General features: G+C 39.6%; 1 protein-coding gene across 3 annotated transcripts in view; it reads right to left on the bottom strand.

Moving 5' to 3' along the window:
* The window catches only part of LOC113122175 (growth factor receptor-bound protein 10-like), a 58591-nt gene that overhangs the window by 16593 nt on the left and 18363 nt on the right, over positions 1 to 23635 (bottom strand). For 2 of the 3 annotated variants that reach the window (XM_026293279.2, XM_026293281.2), the window contains exons 3-5: positions 23198 to 23264; positions 14941 to 15268; positions 13667 to 13811 (exon numbers count right to left, since the gene is read on the bottom strand). In XM_026293279.2, the coding sequence (XP_026149064.1) occupies positions 13667 to 13811; positions 14941 to 15268; positions 23198 to 23264 (540 nt within the window). The remainder of the gene's footprint in view (positions 1 to 13666; positions 13812 to 14940; positions 15269 to 23197; positions 23265 to 23635) is intronic. The other variant, XM_026293280.2, reaches the window with a different exon arrangement.

Here is a 23635-nt window from a genome sequence, read left to right as displayed (position 1 = left end):
AGGTAAAGAGGGAGGCTGTGGCTGGGGGAGGGGACAGAAGAGAGAGAAGTGTATGATTTCACATTCATGGGTAGGTGGGTATATGTGTGTGTGTGTGTGTGTGTGTGGCAGGGGGGAAGCTGGAGACAGTCAGACATGAACAGTGAATGTAGAAAGAATAGGAAGGAGTGGGAAGTTAGAGACTGTCCGGTGACACACTGCAGCAGAATGCGTAGTATGAATGCTTTCTACTGTTAACTACATATCGAGCCTGCACAGCTGTCTCATCCACCCACCCCCTCCCTGATACTGCATTCACACACGCAGACCAACACACACACCCTCATCTACATCACAGTTAGTCAGCTAGAGGGAAATCCCCAAGAGGGCTGCATACATGCTGCAATACAGGTTCACATTCAGTGGTGTCATTTTAAGAGTTGGTCATGTAGACTACCATGACTACCCTTTGTCAGAATATGGATGCTTAGAAGACATGGTTACTATAAAAGCTGTTTCACACAAAAGCAAGAGTCCAGGGAAACCTCATGTTTGCCAATGGTGCACATAAGTCAACACAGCTTGTGTGACCTGCCCTGGCTTCAGTATGAAAGGTTCAACATAGACCTACAGGATTACCATAATCCAGAGGTGGGGTAAGACCTTTGTTTTGCCACAACAAAGAGCCAGGTGTTGTCAGTTAGGACCACAGTCCAAAGATCCAAGCCCTAGAGGTTTGTTCAACTTCTCAACAAGTCACATTATTAATTAAATATGTCAATATAAACATTTAGTGTACAGTTAGTGTAAGGGAAAAAAGTATTTGTCCAACATTACAGAAAGCTAGGTTTCAGTACCAATAGTGCTTCTACAGTGGTCAGGCACCCCACTGAACATTATTGGGTCAGTGTTTGCCAGTAAGAACTTAAGTGACGGATCACTGGATCGTGGGTGGTTGCAATTACAACCGTTGCTTACTGAGTATCTGTACAGAGTGGTACAAACTCCAAAATACATGCATTTATATAAATCATGTGAGTTTCAGTGAGAACCTATGTAACTCCACCAAAGCTTAGCTCAGTCACAAGTATGGGAAAGAACCATGACAAGGCTTGGGTGGTGGAAGGAGATATCACAACAAACACTTGGTAGTTCATTGGATTAAGCACCAAAAAATAATAACCAGTATCTGCATAACTAGCATGACTCTTCAGAAAGGCATATTTTTATCTCTTTAGAAAGATATCTTTTCTAAATGACCATGGCAGTAGCAGTAGATTTAGTTCTACTGAACAAAATTCTTCTACAGTTACATGTGCATTGTGATTTCATTTTAATTCACAAGAAACTCTGACTGGTACCAGTGACCTGAACAATACAATAGTCCATTTTTGTTGTCTGTCAGAGGCTGCCTTCAAAGACAAGCAAATCAAAAGGTATACACAAGAATAATTAGGCCGGAGCTGATCATTCATTTTATCTTGCAGTGTGGCAATGCCATTAGGCTGCCTTGCCTGCACAGGGAATGAGAAAAAAGAAATGAGAATAGACACGTGGGTTTAAATTGAGGTGAGTGAGTAAGAAAGAAAGAGAAAGTGAAAGAAACAAGAAAGAAAGAGAAAGAAAACAAGAAAAAGAAAGAAAAAGACAAAGAGAAAGAGAAAGAAAGCGAATGAAAGACAGAAAGAGAAAGAAAGAAAAAGAAAGATTTTTCTTCTAATGCTAGTAACTGTGTCTCTGAACCTCTCTGATGACGATGAGTCAGGTCTGATAACTGCACTGTGATGTAATCCCCCAGGGAGAGACTTTAAGCAAGACACACACTCTCTCACACACACACACGTAATGCATTCCCTAACCCCTCAGCCCCGGCAAAATGATCTCCTTCTCAAGTTCCAAAACTGGTCCTCACAAGTACATATAAACAAAAACCACAGGAACCCAGATGTGTTCACATACACATTCTGAGATAGAGACACACATGGCTAAGCACATAATATATAGTAGAGTTTCTGCATGCACATAAATGCACTTAACCACCACACACACTAACACACTAGCGCACGCGCGCACACACACACACACACACACACACACACACACAGAAACAAGTGCAAACAGTCAAAGTAAACGGCTTTGGATGAGAGCGTTCTCTGTTCAAACTGAAGTACACAAGCATGTGTGAACACGCCCGGGAGCTCACATGCATGCACGCATCCATCTCTCTGAGAATTGGCTGCTGCTCTATAAATAGTTCCACTGGTATTACGTACACATTACAAGCCATTACATCAGATAGGAGTTACTGTGGCTAATTACAAATCGAAAAACTATTAGTCATTAGGCATACAAGCCTGCACACACACATTAGGTCCATTACATGAGTGATGTTGTGAAGCACTTGAAAAAGAGCATCCAACATTGATAATAGGGAGAGGAAAATCTGGGTTGGAGAAACAGCAGAGCAGAAGCATCACAAAAAAAGAAAAAATGCAAATCATGGTTGATGCCAAAAATATCATGTTTTTACACAGTGTCTCATATGTATATGCACCCCTGATGCCAGCTCCCATGTCAGCTCTTCCTGGAATATTGAAGCAACAGGGAAGTTTTTCCAATTAACACACACAGGGACTTTCATTCCCTGAACTGAGCCTTCAGGCTGTGTACAATTATGACTAAAACGATCAGCTTCCCAGTGCTTAAACAGTACGCCCTAAATTTTTTGCCGCCCACCGACTTGGTTGTTCATAAATAATTAATAATTTAAAGACTGTGCCAAAATTTCATAACCGACAAGGCATGGTAAAGGTGAGTGGCATTTTTAACTTGAATTGTAACAAGAATAAATGAACATTATTGATGCCTGCAGGGGGCTACTGAATTGTATGAACAAGAAATGTAAATTATTTCATTTTATGAGACAAAATTACTCTGATGATTATTGCAACAGAACTTACTTCCTTGTATGGAAACACTCCAGGGTATGTCAAGAATGGAAAATCTACATAAACCTAACTTTTTAAGATTATTTTATTTTTAAACTTAGTTTCCACATTGGATTTCAACTATTAAAACAATTCACCAAAGTTTACAACTTTATTGGACTAATATTTACTTGTCTGTATCACCTTTATCATTTTAGATGCTTACAGTAGAAGCTGCTGGCTTTAACAGTTCATTGATCTTGCAAGGACAAACCCCTGTACCCCTTTATTTGTGCTGTCTTACAAAATCCCTACACATTGCCAAAAAAGAACTGTAGTGATTTATAAGCTGATTTGGCTCACACAACCTGCCCCAGCTCCATATTCCCATTAACAAGGACCCTCTATAAAGCGCCTCTGACTGTAATGTGGTGCTGTGTGTGGTCTGGGTCACCCCTAGAAACTGACGTCCGGATGATGAGATGGAGACACAAAAACCTGAATGAGCTTTGTACAATTGGCCGTCCAAACTCAGTGCCTGTGCTCAGCAGTAGTGGGAGGCACCAGCCAGAAAAACTGTGCTGACTCATGAGGAAGGGACTGAACTCTCTCTTGTCATCCAATTATTATGTCAATTAAGTCCCACGACTTAGTGGCCTATCTGGATTCAGCGAAGCAAAAGAATGTAAAAAAGGATTTTGTGGGAAGATGCCAAAAAAAAAAAAAAAGGGAAAGGCGAGTAAAGAAGGGCAGAGTACACAGGGAGGGATGTATAGGGAGAGACAGAGATGGATAAAGACAAATTTAGAAGGAAAATGCTCCCTATACACATTAACCAAAGTCAGTGTTCAGGGCAACCATGCATCAGACCATAAACTGTATATTGGATAGTTAGTTAGGCGACACAGCCTGCTCTGGCTGTAAACAATGGAGTCTTAGCGCCCACTCACTCAGAATATTGAAGCTTGGCAGATTTTGGAGCTAAGCCAGGTCAAATTTAATTAGCAATGCAGGGCAGGTATCACAAATTTAGGTCAGGCATGCGGACTAGCCAGAAATAACATGGAATGTATGCGGCTATCACAACAGGCATATATTTAAAGAAGCAAGAGGAAGGAAAAGCTAAAATAACTCTTTCCTGTCATTTGATGCTTGTTAGGTTTCACATCTATAAGCTATTTTGATTGTTTTTCCAAAATAGTTTTTAGTGTTTATTTAACTGATAGCCTTTGTAAGAGGTTTATTAGATCTAGCATTGAATTTATATGCCTATTGTAATCTAAAGAGGGCATAGACAAAACAAATGAGCTTAAAAATTGAGAGAAAAAAAGCATTTTGACAGCTTTAAATGTGCAAAGTCCACCAAAACAAAAAACTTTAGAAAACATTAACTGACGATCCATTATGTTTACTCACAAGGACTTGTTCCATTATGATGTGACACATGAACAGCATATGGTTACACACTTCTTAAAAACCATCCACACAGGGTTATGGCAATGCAAAGACCAGCTCTCTCTATTTACTGTGACTACCTGCTGAGAAGCGCCCTGCATGGAGCCAAATATTTTACCAACAGGAGTAAAAGTGTGAGCGGATGCTTAATTGTGCTCCAGGGCTGACTGCCAGCAAATGCTGGGCAACAAATATCCTTTTCAGACCACTGCTGATTTGGAGCCATTGTCCAATTACAGCAGGAAGGCAGAAGGAAGGAGTGGTGGTATTGTGATTAGGCAAACAAAAGATGTCAGCAATGGCAATACACTGGAAACAGTGCACTGATTGTATAAGTTGTTTAGGCTACGAAGCTATACAAAATACTAATAAAACTTTACACACTTGACAAAATTAGAGCTTAAGAGCACTCTAAAAACATCTACAGGCCCTTTGGTCAAGAGTCTTCTCCCATTCTGTACAAACTGTCCTCAATAACAGTTTCTTTCTGTCTCCACTGACATAAATCTCAATGCTAACTCTTAGTCAGGTCACCTATCTGTCACCAAAGGGGGCTTTTCAGCCATTCAATCTGTTCCATTATATCAAAACTGAATTTAGTGACATCACATAGGTTTGTTTCCTTTATTTGTCAGCCCACTGCTTGTCTTTTGATTCACTGTAAATAAAAATGGCCTGTCCCACCCTTTTAGGTATTTTATTTTTTCCATCCTGTCTTCTAACTCAGTTTTTAGTTCAGTTTCAATTGTTTCCCCCTGACAATAAAGCTTTTACCTTGAAAAAAATACAATAGTTAAGCATATAAAGTAAAATGTTTTGTGCGGCACATTCCAGATGAGCAATACAACAGAAAAATAATCTATTAAAAAAGGTGCCATGTAATTAATTACCATTTAAAAATGATCACTATTAATATAATTTTCTATTCTGCTACTTATTCCTGTTCCTTTCCACCTTTTTACAGCAGCTTCAGAAATCTGAGCTGTGCTACTTTTCCAGAGGATGGGGGTTTGAGACAGAGGACAGAGAAAAAGAGAGAGAGAGGGGGAGAGAGAGAGATGCAGTCTCCATGACCTACATGAGTCCAACAACTCTGTTCAGCTCTAGCCAGATGAAATGCCTACAGGCAGCAATGTGCTCTCTTTGTGACACACATAGCCCTAAACACATCTGTGTACACCTGTATTCATGCACTTGTGGGTATTCAAATACACAAGAACACACACAAAAATTTGGCATTATACTTCTGAGTACACTGCATCATGTATACTAAGGAGTAAAGAGTTTTTATGCCAATGTTGTTTTGCAATAATCAGTAGTTTCTGTTAGATAGACATTTGAATGAACATGTGCATGTGACTCAGACAATCTAAAATATACAGAAAGGAGATGAAGCAGAGAACAAACACTATCAGGACTTCCCAATTTGCTGCAGGAGTAATAGGATCTTGCTGTACTGGTTGGGTGAAAGTTGAGGTTTCTAATATTACACTGCCTGCCCTCTGGGACAAGCAGTGAAAGATGGCCTATTAAGGTGCATCATCCCCAGTGTCCAGGTGGTCCAGTCAGGTTCCTATAGAAAGATTCATTTAGCTGAGTTGTATATAGAGATGGACAGGGCACAGAATAAATAATCAACTATAATATTTAAGGTCTGTGGTATTCAAATTTTAATTCTTTCAAGTTTTCCAAGGGGATTTCATCATAATTCTACCAATAAAATTGTGATGAAATAACTTAATGCTAAGGAAAAAGGGATATATGTATTTTTTCTTGCATTCAGAGGTCTTGCCAAGATTACTATGCACTCTCTGTGCTTGTATTAGCAGATTGCAGCTAACTTTTTTTCTGCCTGTAAGTAATGCATTGTAGTTGGTAGTATTTTAGTAGTAATATCATAGATTTAAATGCATACTCACTACAGTTGGGATTTATCTTAGACTACATATATGTACACTGCTGCTTTTCGATTAGTTTAAGGCCTTTAAATCATGTTCATATGCTGTTTTTTTTTTTTACAAGTTTACAGTGGTACACTGTAGGCAATGTACATTAGCTGCAGAAACTCTGTGGGAGTTTGAGCTTGGTGAGACAGTGTCTCACTCATAATACATTTTCTAAAGTAATACTACTAGTAATCTTCTAATTCACAAACAAAATTACACATAACAGTGGTCTTGAGGTCTCTCATGTGTGAGCTATGAGATGTTCCATAAGCGGTTTTGCCAGTCCTATTTGCTAATCATCCTCATACCTTATTATTCAACAGGTCGTGTGTGTGTGTGTGCATGTGTGTGTATGTATGTGGCAGCAGCAGCAGGTTTAGTTAGCAGATCGAGGCATGTTTCCATTTAGTGGCAGGGGATAAATATGGTCCTGACATATGAGATGTTCCAGACTCAACCACAACCTGCCTGGCTCTTTGCCAGGTGGCATCTGTTCAACAGCAGTCAAACAATTTGTATTTCACAGCAATAATGCCGCAAATCCAGTCGATTTCCTATTTGTAATTTGTATATATGTTGTATTCATGTGTGTATGGTTGCCAGAGACAGAATAAGAGCAGGGACATACATGCTGACAGAGGATTACTGTACTGGCTGCATACTCTCTTTACCTATGCTACAAAGAGCATCAGGTGACATGCACATATACAGGTTTGTGCATGTGTATGCGTGTGCCCAGAATTTAGAGAATAGATGTTGGGAATTGGAAGTCCAATAGGCAGGCATCCATCAAATACACACACATGGATGCCTGCATGCACAAACTCAATAAAACATCCACTTTGAGTGCATTATTTATACTCACATCAGTTACAAATAACCACAAAGGCATAAACAATCCAAGTGGCATAAACAGAAATTACACAAATGCACACACCACAAACAAATGAATGTAACTAGCTGGTGATTACACATTACAACAAGTGTATGTCTGTGTGTGTGTGTGTGTGTGTGTGTGTGTGTGTGGGTGTGGGTGCGGGTGTGCGTGCTTCACTTTACTTCATTTAAAAGCAGAGTGGCTGCTAGAAGAGTGAGCCAGCAGATTTCTGGCGCTGTGTCACCTTTGATCTCTGCACAGTGAGGCCTGCAGAACACATCAGCACTACACTGACATACAGACACACAAAGCCAAATGCTCTCTCACATATGTCCACACACAAAAAACATTGATTGTAAAGTCAAACATACATGCACGCATACATCAAACACACACGATTACACACACACACACACACACGCACACGCAAAATAGAGAAGACGGACCCTCCACACAAACATACTTTTAGTTTTAAACACATGCACACTCATACACAGGGAAGCAGAGGTTCCCACACATCGAGGCCAAGTGTTTGGGCATCAACAGCATTCCACTCTGCTTTTCCATTTACAGTGGAAAAATCTGCCTTTTGACCCAGAGTATTTCCAACATTCAGAAACAAGGCAGCCAAGGAATGCCATGCTTCAGTACCAAGAGAGTGAGAGAAGTGATGGACTGATGGCCATCATTTTTCACTTGGTGTTTTGACTTTACTTTTTGCTGCATTTATTCCAGCAAACAAAATGGATGTTTCAAATATTTATTTAAAATGGCTTTATTTAACTAATTGGCACTTAGAAGTTTAAGGAAACCTACACTACCTATTCAGTAACAAAAAGCAGATAGAGAACAGCTAGCTGGTGAACATGTTGCAACATTTAGGAATAGAGTGCAAAAAGAGATAAAATAAATATCACATTAATCAGATCAATATTAGCACAACCACAGATGAACTAATGTTGCACTGTGTCTGTGTCATGTCCTCTGATATGAGAGGTTAATTTTTATGAAAAGGACCTTTTTGCTTCTGTAAGGGACACCGATTTGTGTTGTTCTGGCTTTTGATGGGGAAAGCTATTCAACTATTCAAGCTACACTCAGTTACTCACATTTCCCCAGACACAGTCTTTATTGGACTGAGAATATGTACAAAAAAAAAAAAAAAAAAAACTACACATATTCAATCATAACTACTACATTTTCTACAGATTTCTGTAGACTGCTGAAACAGACTACCATTAAAAGGGAGCCTATGAAACTTTTATGTTCAGCAGCATGTCAAGTGTAGTGAGCCATTTTAAAGGATTGTAATATCCTTGTTATTTCTTCCTGCCCAGAATAAGTAAAAGATACAAGCTAACGGTGCTATTTACCATGCACTACATTTACTACATTCTTTCATGAAAAACAGGTTGCATGCAGAACACTTAATCCAGGCAGCATTCACAAAATACTCTGTTGATAAGTAGACATCACAGCTTTAAAGTCTGGCTGACTCAGCTACTATAAAAATGTCTGCATAAGGCTATGCATTTTACTTACATCACCATCTGCTTCTATCAAAAAAATTACATAATATAAACAGGTACAAAAGTTGTATAACCTATATTTACATACTAAGATGTCTCCTGCTGAAGAATAATAAAGGATTGTGTTTGGCAATGCTAGAAACTGAAGAGATGGTAGGCAGACTGCTAGCAAGTTTGCTTAAATCTGCATGACACAGAAAGCAGTGGCATAATTTTTTAGTCAGACTTACACAGCTACACAGTGACTCTGGCACTGAGCACTAACAGCCCATTTGCTAAGATTATTAGTGCCAACCCAGACTCTACTGTTTGTCTGGCACAATGAGCTATTTCAGGCATCTTACTTCATCACTGTGAATAACCGTTCAGTCCAGTGAGTTAAATAGTTACAGCACACACTGCACAGGACTCCTGCCTAGTTAAGATTAGCAGGAATATTAGCTAAACCAAAAGTTTGGAGTTAAGGGCGAAAGGGTGGAAGGGTGACATAAACAGTTGTGACAAAGACAAACCCAGACATGCAATTCAAGACACGCAGAAATACACAATCAAATAATAAGATAATGAAACACATACTAGACTGGCAGAGACAATAGATGGGTATGCTGACATATCATAGAGCACAGTAAGCTACAGCACATCTAGTCCAAGCACAGTAAATCCAGCAAAATCTGGCAACCCAGGGATCACATCAGTGTTCCCACACTACAATCACTGGAGTATCTATGGGAACACAGTGGCCAAATAAGTATATAACAGTACTCTATTACACTACTGAGGATAGAGAACCTAGAAGAGACTAAGAAAGTTAATGCATATACTGGCTAAGTGCCATGTATTCAGAGGTTCTTATAGATTTTTCCATTGTATGGCATCAATCACACAGGCCAACCTCCTTGTATATTCTGACGTGCAGTGTTGACATAATACCTATTAATGGGCCTATTGACCGTATATGGAAAGATGTGTATAGTTGAAGGATTCCATGAAACTGGGATTATATTTGTAATAACTCTTAGCAGGTGCAGGGAGTCTGTTTTCTAAGGATATGTGCTATCTGTGCATACTTTAACACATACCACACCAAGCTGGTGTCAGTGCGTATAGCAGCTTCCCATTTGATGTTCTTAATCATCCTGTAGCTCCCAAACTAACCAGGTGTACTTATTCTGATTCAGCCTTGTGTGCTTTGCTGATGCTATACCCCAGAATAACAGCTTAAACCCAAATTTGGCAAGTAAGGCATACTTATTTATATAGTACATTTTCAACACCAATGAACACAGCATAACAACATTAAAATTGACAGTAAAAGAATTAAAGAAAAATAAAGATTAAATAACATAAATAAGTCCTGATCACACCAGGCACACACCCACCTGTCATAAACAAATCACAAAACTAATGCAGGAATCAACTTAACTGAATAAACAAAAAAATCTTCAACACTGCGCCTTATTTCGAATCATTTCAAATCATGGAACATAATGCATCTTTTTCCCCTTTAAGAGTGTGTGCAGCCAAAAGACAAGCTCAAGAAGGAGGGCTAAGGGTAGTGCAATGGAGAAAAATAGCCGCAACAGGACAGCAGAGGAAGATGAGGTAACTGGGAATCATATGGTGATGTCAAACAACTTGCTGAGTGATTCCTGACAGCCCTGCAGTGCATCCACATGCTTCCAGCACAGAGGCCAAGGAGCAAGGAGAGGAGGAATAGAGGGACAGAAGCATGAGTCTGTCACAAAACGCCAGAAGGTCAGAAAATGTAGTAAACTTCTCAACAGAAGGCTGGCTGACTGGACTGGATGTTTTGAAATAGGTACAGAGAGACAAACTGACAAAAAGAAATAAAGATGGAAAACAAATGGCTCAGAGCACAGCACACGGTTAAAAAATGATCACTGTCAACATAGAGGAGGCTGAAACTATAAGATAACCATTCTACTTTTCAAACCCTAAGCAGATCACCCAGTTCTTTCTGTATCTGAACCACCCAAGTGGACAAATATGTGTTTGCAAGAAAGGACCCGCGTTCTTCATGTCTCTGATGCTGGAACCAGAATCACATGTGTGTGTTGAGATGGTTCTGTGGGAAGTTTTTGCTGTGGAAAGGTGCTGAATTGAATTTCCACTGAAGAACAACCACAATGAGACATACTTTCCATTGCCATCAACAATGGATACACACAGCCAATGCTGTAAATAGTTTACAGAACTCGCAAAGACAAACAGGCAGACGTGAGCACAAACACACAGATGCGTCTAAAAACAAATACACCCAAATGCATGGGATGCACAGTGCACTCGCACAATTGTACACAAGTGTAAGCTGTGCACTGCAAACACACAGAAGAAACTCCATTTTCCACGGCTTCCTCAGCATTGTCTCTTCAAACCAAAAACCAGTAAAAAGCACTTTCCCATATGCAGGAATTTTTTATCTTTACAAGAATCTGAAGATTATGATATGCACATTTCCACGTTTCACCACGACATTAATGTCTTTTTTTCCCCCACTCGATTCTTTGTTCTAAGATCTTACAACCAAACTTCATCAAAAAATGTTTAAAACAATCTAATGTCACAGAAACTTCTCATCATATTAAAATAACATTATTGTTTAAACTGAACAATTATTGTCAAGTCACCTCTATATGACCAATAAGAAATATATTCTCAAATTACATAGAAGAAAATAGATTTTTCTTAAATGTGCAGGCACTTTTTGGCTCTAAGTCAAACATCCACAGCCTACCTTCTCCCTTAAATCCTGCTCTTTAATGGTCTTCTATCAAAGACAGGATTGCTGTGATGTGATGTGAAGCCATAACTGTAAAGGTCCAACTTATAACTTAAAGGTCCAAATAGAGGACAGAGGCTCAAAAAAAGCTAAGTTTGTCTGCTGTGTATCGATCGAGGTTGACGATATGGGTTTTCTATGGCCGATGCCGATATTTAAAATCAGGGCAGCCGATGGCCGATATATGATGCCGATTCTTTCGGCCGATTTTAATTTCCCCCCTTCATCTCCTTCCTGTGTGTATGTCGGACGCACAGACACATTTATTGACGAAAGTTATCCTGCCTGTTTTAGCAAGAATATTCATCTGAATTTCACGTGTTTCTAGTTTCAGATTTGTTGCACACATGATAAGCATGATCAGCATCAATTCTGATACGCTACAATGTAATTAGGCTTTCGAAACGAATGGTTTTCCCCTGCCATCATTAGCTGAGGGAGAGAAACTCTCCAGCACAGAAACAGAATGAATAACATGAGTTTATCCATACAAGGCATGCTACTATAATAATTTAGCCGCTGTGCTTGTTAGCATGTTTTGGTACCTGTGCCTACAGCTCGCTAACAATACAGGCCCAAAAAGTTACTCACAATCGCGCTCCAAAAGTAGCTTCATGTTTAATCAATGAATTGTATAAGGCTAAATTAAAAACGAAAGATAAGTACTTTCTTACCGTTTTGGACGCTTTCCAGCAGACGGGAACATCAGCTCACTGAACACCGGTGGTGACAGCCTGCTTGACGCAAGAGGGGTCCTCACGTGTTCCACAACAACGCCTAGCTGGTCACATATGTGCCTGCCTATAAATCGGCCTGCTGTGCAGCGAAATGGGCTGATGCCGATTGATTAACATGTGCAAAAAAACGGCCGATCTATCGACCTCTAATTTTTATGGATCATCTAGTCACATTTTTACAAACACCATCAGATTTAATCATATGATTACTGTAAGATAAGAAGAAAATAATTTAACACAGTTGCTAATCTCCAAGTTGGCCCTGCACATCCTCTGCTGTCCCACTCCTTTTCCTGCTCTATACTTTGCTTATAAAAGGCGGTCTGGGAATTCAAAAGAAAATACATTCCCATTTAACCAGGTCACCCAGTCTGACATATTGGTTTCTAAATATTTAACAGCCATGTCTGCTTTACTTATATAGAGCCAAGTTATATCAAATCTTCAAACCGCTTAGTGACACATTGATCTTTGACCCATTTACCATATGAGCAAGGCTTGACATTGCAGATGAAAATTTCTATCTCCAACTCATCAACTGATTTATGAGTCACCATTTGAGAAAGCAGAGCAGGTCATATTAAACTCAGACTTGCACATTGTCTCAAAACAAACTGCAGCTTCTGATGTTGCACCATAGGGGCTGTGACCAGAACAGGATAGGATCATAGCCAGGAGGCCTATTTATGAGAAATATTCCACCCACACATTACTGTAAACCTTTACGTTACTTTAACCAGTGTTGGCTAGCCCCATATGAAGCTCATTTATAGTGATGACGGAGGGACTGTGACTTCCAGGAACAGACAAACCAGTCTCTAAATCTTTGTCAACACATCAACGCACAAATGCAAACAGGCTAACTGAAATGCAGTCGTGTGCAGGTACGAAGACACATGAACACGCATGCACTCACAAGCAGTCAGCTCCTCCACTTTTCACCTCATTCTTATCTTTCAAATCAAAGCCACAAGCCCTGTGCACTGTGCACACATGTGCACTGTAAAATACAGTACCATCATCACATGCAAGCAATCAATGTGCCTCAGATGAGCAAAACATGGGGCAGATTTGGAGCAGGGAAAATTCCTAAGGTCTTATGCCCAATAAACAGTTGACCACTAAATACAGCTGATTTATGACACTTTAAATTCTGCATCTTTCCAAACAAGTAACTTTAGTCACACATGTCTCAGTTGTCAAAATAATAGTAAATCAAAATCAGCAGATTTCTTAGATCCTGCTTTTTCAGAGAGAAAAGTATCTGACATGGTCAGCCATACTCTGAAGATACTGCTTTGCATTGCAATCACATCAAACTATAAGGCTGAGTAAAACACGTTTTTCTTAACTCCTGGAAAGTTACATTTTCTAAGGACAGATTTCAACAGTGTCTTTTGTGGTGTTTTGACTTACATATTTGCCAGTGGATGCTTCTCCAGGAGGTAGAGACCCAGGACTGAGAACAGGTGAGCTTGCTGGACTGCAGAGCTCGGGAAAGGGGTTGGGGATGGCTGGGAGAGACGATGTCCTCAGCTGCTGCTCCTCCTCCTGCAGCCTCCTGGAGAATGGAAACAGGACAGGACAGACATTGTCATAATATAGTAATGGTTGGTACCTTCTTAAACTAAGCATTGCATTGGGCAAAAATCACTAAGGCTTAAGGTCATGACCTGGAACAGCCTCTTAAAGACCGAAGTAGGAGAACTTTTAAATGATACGCACTGACACGTGAATGCGTGCAAGAGATAAGAGTTTAAATTAATAACACCGAGCTGCACAATATGCAGACTCATGCCTGTTTCTGTCTGATCTACCCATAATGAACAGTCTCCCAGCAAGTGGAAATCACAGGCCCCCGCAGCTTGCTGACTAATTTTCTGCAATATTTATCACACATTAATATTAAATCAAGACATCTCTTTAAAGCAGTGTTTAAATTAAGCACATACTCATTTCAAAGAGAAATGATGATATGACAGCTGATCATGAACTTTTCAGGATTCCATTTTTTTTTTCTTTTTGGGCAGGTCAGTTTGGGAAATTCAAACTCAACAACTCCAGAGAATCAGTAGAAAAGACTCTCTTAGTCTCTGTCTGTCATTCTCTATCGAACCCTGTCTCTCTGTGGAACACAGTGAGTTCAAAAGGGAGCAGGCCTTTTGATGTCGTCTCATCTGTGCTTGAGAACAGGGTTATCCAGAGGTTAGCCCTGAATAATAAGAACGTCAGGGCCTATGTCTGTGTGTGTGAGTTTTAGTGTGCATGTGTTTGAGTGTCCATTACCTGATCATCCTTTCGGGACAGGAAAAAAGGACATACAGTACAGGCATGTGCAATTAAGATGATATTAAATTCATTGTTTCATAAATCCAAACAATTTATTTAAATATCATATAAGACAAAAAAGCAGCAAATATTAACAGCTGGCAGGCTGAAACAACGTAGTGTTTTGCTTTTTTGCATGAAAAATTTATTATTTGACTTATTCACATTTGAGCCCTTCTGCTTCTGATTATGTATTTCACTGCGGTCCTTACACTTTGCAAAGAGCAGTCCCTTAACTCACTACACCAATCTGCAGTAAAATATATGTTTGCAGCTGTCTTTCCTGTCCAACTATGAGCTGTTGCAGTAGAAAAAAAATGTTTTTATATTATTCATCAGATATATTTTGTGTAAACACCTACCTGACAGCAAGTATGTGCATGGGTTGTGACCGTCGTAGGCCAGTTTGGGGCAACTCCCCAGACAAAGAGGAGGGAGAGGTCAGCTCTGGGGAAACGTGGCTTAGCACGTGTGAGTGGTGACCCTGCCGTGGGTGGTTTTGTTGTGTGTGATGATGATGAGGGTGGTGGTGGTGGAGGTGATGATGGTGATGGTGTTGGTGAGAAGAAGAGGTCTGTCCATTGTGCAGCAGTGGGGTGGACTCTGTCTGCTGACCACTGCAGGTGGAGTACAGGCTCTCCAGCGAAGAGTTCATATCATTCACCAGGGCCTCTAAATCAACGTCATCCTCTAGAAGGGCAGAGGAACACACCACGCAGTGAAAGGTTACACAAAAAAGCCTAAATCCTTCACATGAAGAATACCATCTCTTCAATTGTAAAATAGATTTTAAAAAGTAAGTTTCAAAGAGCATGAGTGAAAGGAAGTGAATCATCCAAAGTAAAGTAAGCAGCAAAAATGACTAATCTGGACAGAAACTCAAAACCTGAAGCACAAAAAACATAAGACTGCTGTTTTGGGTTGAAGCAGTTTAGACACAAAAAAGAATTAAAGTCCCTGGATCTTGTTGGGACTTTCCTTTTTCTATTTCAGTTTCTCTATCATTTCACTGTGGCTAAGATGTGAACCCTTGACCTCATTTTGCACCACCTTAATTCCAAGTAATACTTAAAAAAGGGGGGGAAACCCTGGCACACACGAGTACACACACATTGGTAACCAGTTTTGCCAGAATGCTCAATCAGCAAGTCTATCTTAGCTACATACATTCTGCTGTCCAAATTTCCAAGGATAACAGGTACAAGCACAAACCTGCCCATAACATTTTTCAACTCTTACCAGAGAGGCTCCCACAAAGACATTGCACTGTAAGCATCTGATCTAAATTCACCACATGAATTACACATTCTGCTTTTAAAGGTTTTTCAAAGCAGTACGTGGAGCTCTTCACAGACGAGGAACCTATGCTCAAAGCCCCCATGAAAACCTCAAGGCATACTTAAATTCATGAAGTGAATATTTCAACTGACTCCAGGAGCATATTGTAGCAGTATTGTAGCTCAGCTGAAGGAATGATCACATCTAATTGCTTCATGCTGTGAAAATTTTCTCATCTGGATAAACTGAGCGCCTAACTTTGCTCTTCCTAAATTACAATCTGCAGCGGTAACTTATGATTAATAATTCTGAATAATGAAAAAGAAATGTATCTCATGAATTCATCATCAAATCTCTGTATCCAGATCCCACAGCTACACTGTATGACACAGTTAATCCACTAGAGGGGGACATGCTCTAATTGTACAGGGCGTTCTATCTCAAACTAAAGGGGTTCATGTGAAGGAACCCCAAACAGACTTTACGCTATGACCTCACCCTTAAATAAACATTCATTATTACAGGACAATGCTTTTGATTTTCTCAGTTTCTCCACCGTCTAATCTGTCTCTTGCTCAACCATAGCATTATGATCTATCTGATTATATTTTATTAGCTTTATCTTCTTCAGAATCCTAAAAAACTCCAACCAGTGGTTCAAACTAATGGTTTAAAAATAATCGTGCATAAATGAATGAATGTCAACAAATTAAGCATCATATTTTATCTTTTATTATACATGATGTCAGGACTTCAAATGGTCCCTGTATGACTCACAAAACTTCCCCACAGCTGACAACTGGATCATGATGCGAGATGGTGTGAGGATTGTACCATTCGAAAACAGATAAAAACTATTTAATGGAAGCTGCAATTTGACTCATGCAATGTAGAGCTCACTTCAAAATGCATCTCCCAGCCTCGCAAGGAAACAGTGAGAATAATGCAGATTTTTATTTTATTTCATTTTTTTCAAACTAGTACAACAACAGCCTCAGCCACAGGCTAGCGGGCTAGTAAACACCCCCATCCGTGGGTGCAGCAGCATGGCTCTGTCTTCTGCACTCATGGCTACAACTACAGACCAACTATAACTGAAGGTTTTCTTGAAAATGTGTCAAGTGTCAAGGTGCTTGTGAATGTAGGTGGTTAATCTGTAGGTATTAATAGTGACAGGTAAGCTGGAGCAGCTACTTATAGATATCCTGGAGAGCTAAAGAGCTACACATCACAGGACACATACAAGGCTGCTCACAAAGCTAAGAACAGAGTAAGACAACTGAAAGACAAGCTAGATAGATAATCAAAGACAATACTTAAAGAAATTCTTGATTGCTGGAAGACTAAAACAGGAAGTACATGAAAAGTTAGCAAATTTCAAAACCTTTTACACTGAACACATCATCCGTTTATCATCCATCATTCTACTAGGTGAAAGAGACACATACCCTCAAGCTAGTGAGAGAAAACTAGTTTACTCATAAATCTGACATAGTTTGGACTCTGGCTGAGGGTTAGGCAGAGCTGCTTGCATAAAAAAAAACCCCCATAAACCCAAGCATGGATGTAGGATTTGCGTCATTATCAGTCATACAATCGCAGTCACCTATGTATTTCACAATCCAGCAAACAAAGGGACGCGTCATGCACCCTGGTGTAAGCCAGACAGATTTATGACAGAGACAGCATGCAGTCAGGTATACACGCACAGGACTTAGACCCATGAAGATTTGGACCAGGAAACGATCTTGTTCTTTCTTTGACATGGAAACAGAAGTTATGCCAGATACTTAGCAGGCACAAGAAAGAAAATAAACACCTTTATATATGCCCACCAAACACACAGCGGTGATGGCACACCTGACTTTACAATATTATAGCCATTAATTAGATCCTCTTAGAATATCATAGCAGCTAAGGGAGTACACAAAGCTACAGGTATAAAGAGAGCTGTTGACAGTGAGAATCGGTAGGTGTATTGCTAAGGAGACTCCCACTGTAGAGATCAACTGTAACATGTAGCGTTAATCTGCACCTGAGATCTAAAATGATTATTCATCCATTTTGAATTACTAGAGAAGTAGCAAAGGTAACTTTTACCCACCACACTGTGCCAAGCAAAGTGGTTCACAACAAAACAGAGAGCTACTAGTAACAAACATAACACCTGCAGAAAAAGATTTTTTTAAAGCTTTATCTACCTAAAAGACATTCTGACTCTGGTATTTGTAAAAGCAGCAGAGATCCATCCATTCATTCATTAGCTATAGCTGTTTATACTTATTGTGTAGTAAAAACTGGGGCTAATAAGGAGCTTTGAAGGAGACATGAAATACCCCCTTTTAGCACAATTAAATAATTTCTCTGATGTCCTAAGAAGACATCTGTGATGTGTTTGTGTAAGAGGATCAGCCACCTCAGGTCACCTATCAACCTGCCAGTAGCAGGCGATCCAGAATGGATGGGGGCATGTAAAAAAATAGTCTAACATCTTATCAGTGATAGAGTAAATAAGGGAGGCTTTGTGTGCCACTATGTGTCTGAACTAAATGTGCATAAGAACTTCAATCAAGGTTGCTTGAGGTTACAGAAAACATTTATCTCAAAATATCTACTGAACTGCATGTAATTTGTCTGACCATTATATGATAATTATGTTAATTATGCAGCTTTTACTTATACTGCGTTGTTAACTCCACTGGAGTATAGAGGAAAATATGGTTACTTCTGCCTCTTTTACATGTAAGTGACTGCTTATACATAATATCATATTATCCACTAAATTAGGTTTTATTACAAACAGGAGACAACCTGTTTAAAAGTATGCACTGAGTACTTTTGTATACATTTTAAAATTGGTAAATATTTGGTCTACTTTGAAAACATGTAACAGTAGGCTACAGTGGGTGTCTGATATTCTGTCCACGTATATTTACTGATACATAAGTTTATACCATCTTGCTCAGATGTCTGACACATGTGGCACTTGACAACCTATGAAGGTTTACAGAAACAACTCTTTTAGTGAATTTGTTTCATCTCTTTCCTGGCACTGGTGTACGTGTGGAAATTATGCCACTATGCCTTCAGAGGTCGAGAATGTTGGCTGCAGGAAGATACCTTGGGGAGAGACACACTGAGGAGGTCTGACTATGTTATTGAGCCTGCCTGTGATGTATAAAAGAGGCCAATTCTGAAACAAGGCATTCTGACAATGGGTTACTGATAAAGCTGGCCCACAAGAACCAAACTGGCTGGTCAGCTGGATCACTAGACACAGGAAACATCCAAATATATGTGAAAAACAAAAGGTTAGTTATGTCCCCTTTAATAAAGAGAAATGAGATAGAGGTTGAATGCACCACTAATACAGTGCAATAAATTGTTTATTTTAAGATGTGTGATTATTATGAATTCAATGATGTTTATATTTTCCATTCCTTTTTTTTTTTAGATTTTTAATTAGGGCAAAATATAAAACCAAAATGAATCAAAGGATAACACTATTGTCATTACCTCACTGTTTCATTTCTCCCATGGCTTGCATTTATGTACTCTTCTCCTCCTCTGACATGTTTAGCCTCCTCCCTCCTCTTTTAAGACCCTGTAACCACTTAAATTAGGGGTAAAAATAGCCCAAGCTCTCCCTATTGTCTAATCCACACTAAATACAGTATAACCAACCGTAAAACAAGTAATGTCTGGTAAGAATCTGCATAAAAGCTGTTCTGACTATTACTCCCGAGACAAAGAAGACTATTGTCTTAACGGACGATTCATACTGCTCTCCCTAGTTCAGGAATGTACCCTGTGCATTTTTATTCATTAGTGCTAGTTAAACAAAAAGGAGGGGCATCCCTTCTTTAGAAAAGAGGAATGTAAGGGGTATATACATATACAGACACACACACACACACACACACACACACACACACACACAGGAGACACACAAGGGGATAAACAGCCTCTGAATATAGGCCCAGCAGAGGGGTTTCCATTCAAAGGGATCAGTGTGAGTACAGACAGCAGATCTAAACTGTAAAGCGTGGCTCTGCACTGGTGAGTACAATACCTCTGACAGCATCATACACACCCACCGAGGGCCAAGCCTCCTGATGGGGAGGGAGATTGAAACAGGAAGAGCAAGAGAGAGAGATTGGGGGGGGGGGCAGTCAAATCGGGAAGGGCAGGAGTAAACAGAGGGACACAAAGAGACTCTCACTCATGGGGATCTGTGGAAAAAGGTGAACAGGAGAGCAGATTCAAAAGAGGAGGCTCACATGAACACTTAATTTTAACATTTTAAGTTTTAAAAATGAGAAATTGGTTTTAGCCAAGCTAGTGGTGTGGCTCTGGCAATGTTGATCTGTCAGTCACCTGGTTCAACACTACTACTACTGCACCAAATACTGGATAAACTGCCACTGAACTCTGGAATGGCTTGATGGGCTGGACGGCTATCCTCAGCCTTAATTTTTAAAACTGTGGTGTTTGTGATGACCTTTATTAAGGTTTAGTTATCAAAAGATAGCTATCATGAAACATGGTAACATACAAAACTAAGATGGCAAATGTGGCAAACATTACCACCTAAACATCAGCATGCTGGTGTTAGCATCCAACTCAAATCAACACTGTGCCAGCCTCAGAGCTGCTTACATGGCAGCAGACTTTAATTAGAAATTAAGACATTAAAAAGGAATAATAAAACAGAAAGCTAAAGACAAGAGTAGAATGGGAGGATATGCATACATGAAAAAACAAACAAACAAAAAAATATATATATAACAATGTAAAAAACACTTTCCTTCATATCACCTCTAAATCTTCACACTTACCCCCTTTCTTAACCCCTTGTTGAAGATGCTCATTCAATGCATTAATGTGGTCCCTTGCTGTCTGTCAGTGACAGTGCATGTGGTGCATAAATAGTGCATGTGGGCTGACATGTATACTATATGCCAGTGAGGATATGTCAGTGGGCTGTCACCCTCCCTCTACAAGGGCATAACTGGAGATGGGTGATTCATAATATTATGTCCATGGCTCAACTTATAGTTTATATGTTGAGAATATCAGGTGAAACTAATTCTATTTCTAGATTACAAATATTGACTTGCAATCGCCCTAATAGCGATAGCATCTCACTGAAACAGAGATCAGGCCTTAGATCATGGCTGGTCAACTATTCAAGAGCCACACCATCAGACTACATTGGTACTACTGACAGGATTTGATGCTTAGCAGCTGAATGTCACTTCCCTGTTGGCAGCCAGGGTCCGAGGTGTGTTTGTGTGTGCCATTAATTTTTGGACAAAGTTACTGAGAACCAAAAACAAAGCAGTGCAAATGTCATGCCACATTTATAAACACGCATTTTCACTCTAGGTCTACTATGCTGAGACATCACTGATGGTGTGTTACAGTGCTGAACAGGACACCATGTTTTTCTCTGCTTTACTGATAAAATAAAGTGAATGTTACAAATATTTGACATTTGTTTTGCAATTCCTGTGGCGTACCAGTCACATAAGGTATAAATTACAAAACAGTTTCAATAAGTCAGCCACACGTCCACTCCAGTGGATTAACTTACTGAATTTTACATGTAATATGTACAGGGAGGTGACCTAGCAAGTCAGAGTAACCCAGCACAAATGTAAACGCTGGAACTGAAATTTTAGTATTGAACAATATAATAATAACACAGGCATTAGTGGTGTTAGGTGATTATTAAGTGAGGCAGCAAGAGAACCTGTACTGTAAAGGCTACTGTAATCTGTATTCTCTTTACTATGTGCCCAAACCTCCTTTGAAAAGATCACAAAGTACCTCCAAATTTTTACAGCCAATGAGAAAAGCCATTCGACTCTCTCATCCCACTGGCATGTAGCTGGGGACACAGCGAAGGGAAGACATTTGCCTGTGACACTGCATCTGCGACATACTGAGGGTACTCAGACGTGTAATGTCACAGGTCTTAACTGCACTAGGGCAAACCATATTAAACTGTGCTCAGTACTAATTTTAAAGGTAATGCCCCATCATAACATTATTATGCGCATGACACAACTTATAGTTTACATGTTGAGAATATCAGGTGGAATTAATTCTATTTCTAGATTACAAATATTGACTTGCAATCGCCCCGATAAGCTGTGATAGCATCTCACTGAAACAGATGAAATAAAGGCACATTGTGTTCGAACAAAGCCGTGCTGTTCCCTGTAACATTAATAGGTTTATGACTGTTTTGGCATTATAGCAAACGCCAAGCAGCTGGCGGCTCTATTCAAGTACTGTAAGAATGACGTGAATGTGTGGGTTTACTGGAAAACAACCTTAGCAACATCAGTAAGGATTATCATCCCAGAGGTACTGGGGCTAAATTCAAAATCTCTGCTCAGCTGATACAGACACTGAGCAACACGTGTAAAATGTATTTTAAGACACGTTAAAGCAGTAAAAATTCATCTTCTCTACTTCTCAGTTAAAAAAAAGGGGGGGGGGTAGATTTTCAGATTTTTTTTTTTTTTAAAAATCAGACAATGTAAGCAAAAATATTGGTTAGTTAAAATCTTCCACGTTCGTCTGCCTCGCTAGTCATTCTGAGTTCCCTCCATCCTGAAAAATGACAATATAATTTCTGCTCCATTTATTTCCCATGCCAGAACCAAGCGTTCTAATTCACTTGTTGAGTGCTTGCAGACTCCCCGCCCTTACCTCCCATGCTGGGCCAATATTGTACATAAATCTCATGCTCCGATTGTCATGGATGAACCCCTGAATGGAGCAATTAGATAGACGGCGTAATTATAATGGCACCCTGGGTCCATGGAGATCACCCTTTGAACTGCTGAAATGTTTACAGCAAAAGAGACTAAAATATATATTATCTCTGTCGACCCAGCCCCGACCCTGTGGAGGATAATGACTAGCAAGCTGCTACCCACACTGTACTGAGACAAGGGTCACACATACACACTTACAAACCCTTATTATTTACTACCAGGTTTTCTGGTAATTCCTTTGGACTTATTGCATTAGGAAAATAAGTAGTCAAATAAGTCCATAGCAAGCTTATGTTACCCCAAGTCGTCATACAGTAATTCTCAGTAGCATGAAGTATCCCATAACAGGTCCCTGTACTTAAGTACAGTCATATGTAACTTGATGTGAGAGCGCAACCGAATAGGCTCTTCTGTGTAATGCACCACTAATATAAATCAAAAATATTTGATAGTTCTTATACACAAGCATTAGAAAACACACACACACACACACACACACACACACACACACACACACACACACACACACACAAAAATGTTGAAAACCAACCTTGATGGCTTGGAGAACCAATGAGGTCAGTTTGTCTGTGATTGGAGGACCGGTCTATATTGTCCTGCTGAGGGAGGAAGAAAAAAGAAATAAATAAAGAGAGAATTTTGTTACAAGAGCCAAACACATTAAATGTAAATCATCACAACATTGTCAAAAATGACTTTGTTTTGTTTTCATTTTAAAAAAGTAGACATACAAAAAAATGTTTTTATCTAACATCATAGAAGAGATCCAAGAAATTGCACGTCTAGTTCTATTGCACACCAGTGTTTTTAAGAGAGAACTGTTATATGAAAAGATTGTTGCCCCAGCGTCACAGGATGATCCCAATATGATCAATATAACAAGAAAAATGGCTCTGCCCGCAATATTTAAGTCTCATAGGTCTCCATTACATGAAACACCAGCCTTCAGAAGGTAGTTGGAGCTAAAGCT

This window comes from Mastacembelus armatus, chromosome 16 (assembly GCF_900324485.2).
Source record: "Mastacembelus armatus chromosome 16, fMasArm1.2, whole genome shotgun sequence".
Classification (NCBI taxonomy): domain Eukaryota; kingdom Metazoa; phylum Chordata; class Actinopteri; order Synbranchiformes; family Mastacembelidae; genus Mastacembelus; species Mastacembelus armatus.
Note: the sequence above shows the minus strand (reverse complement) of the source record. Positions and strands in the feature narration are given on the sequence as shown.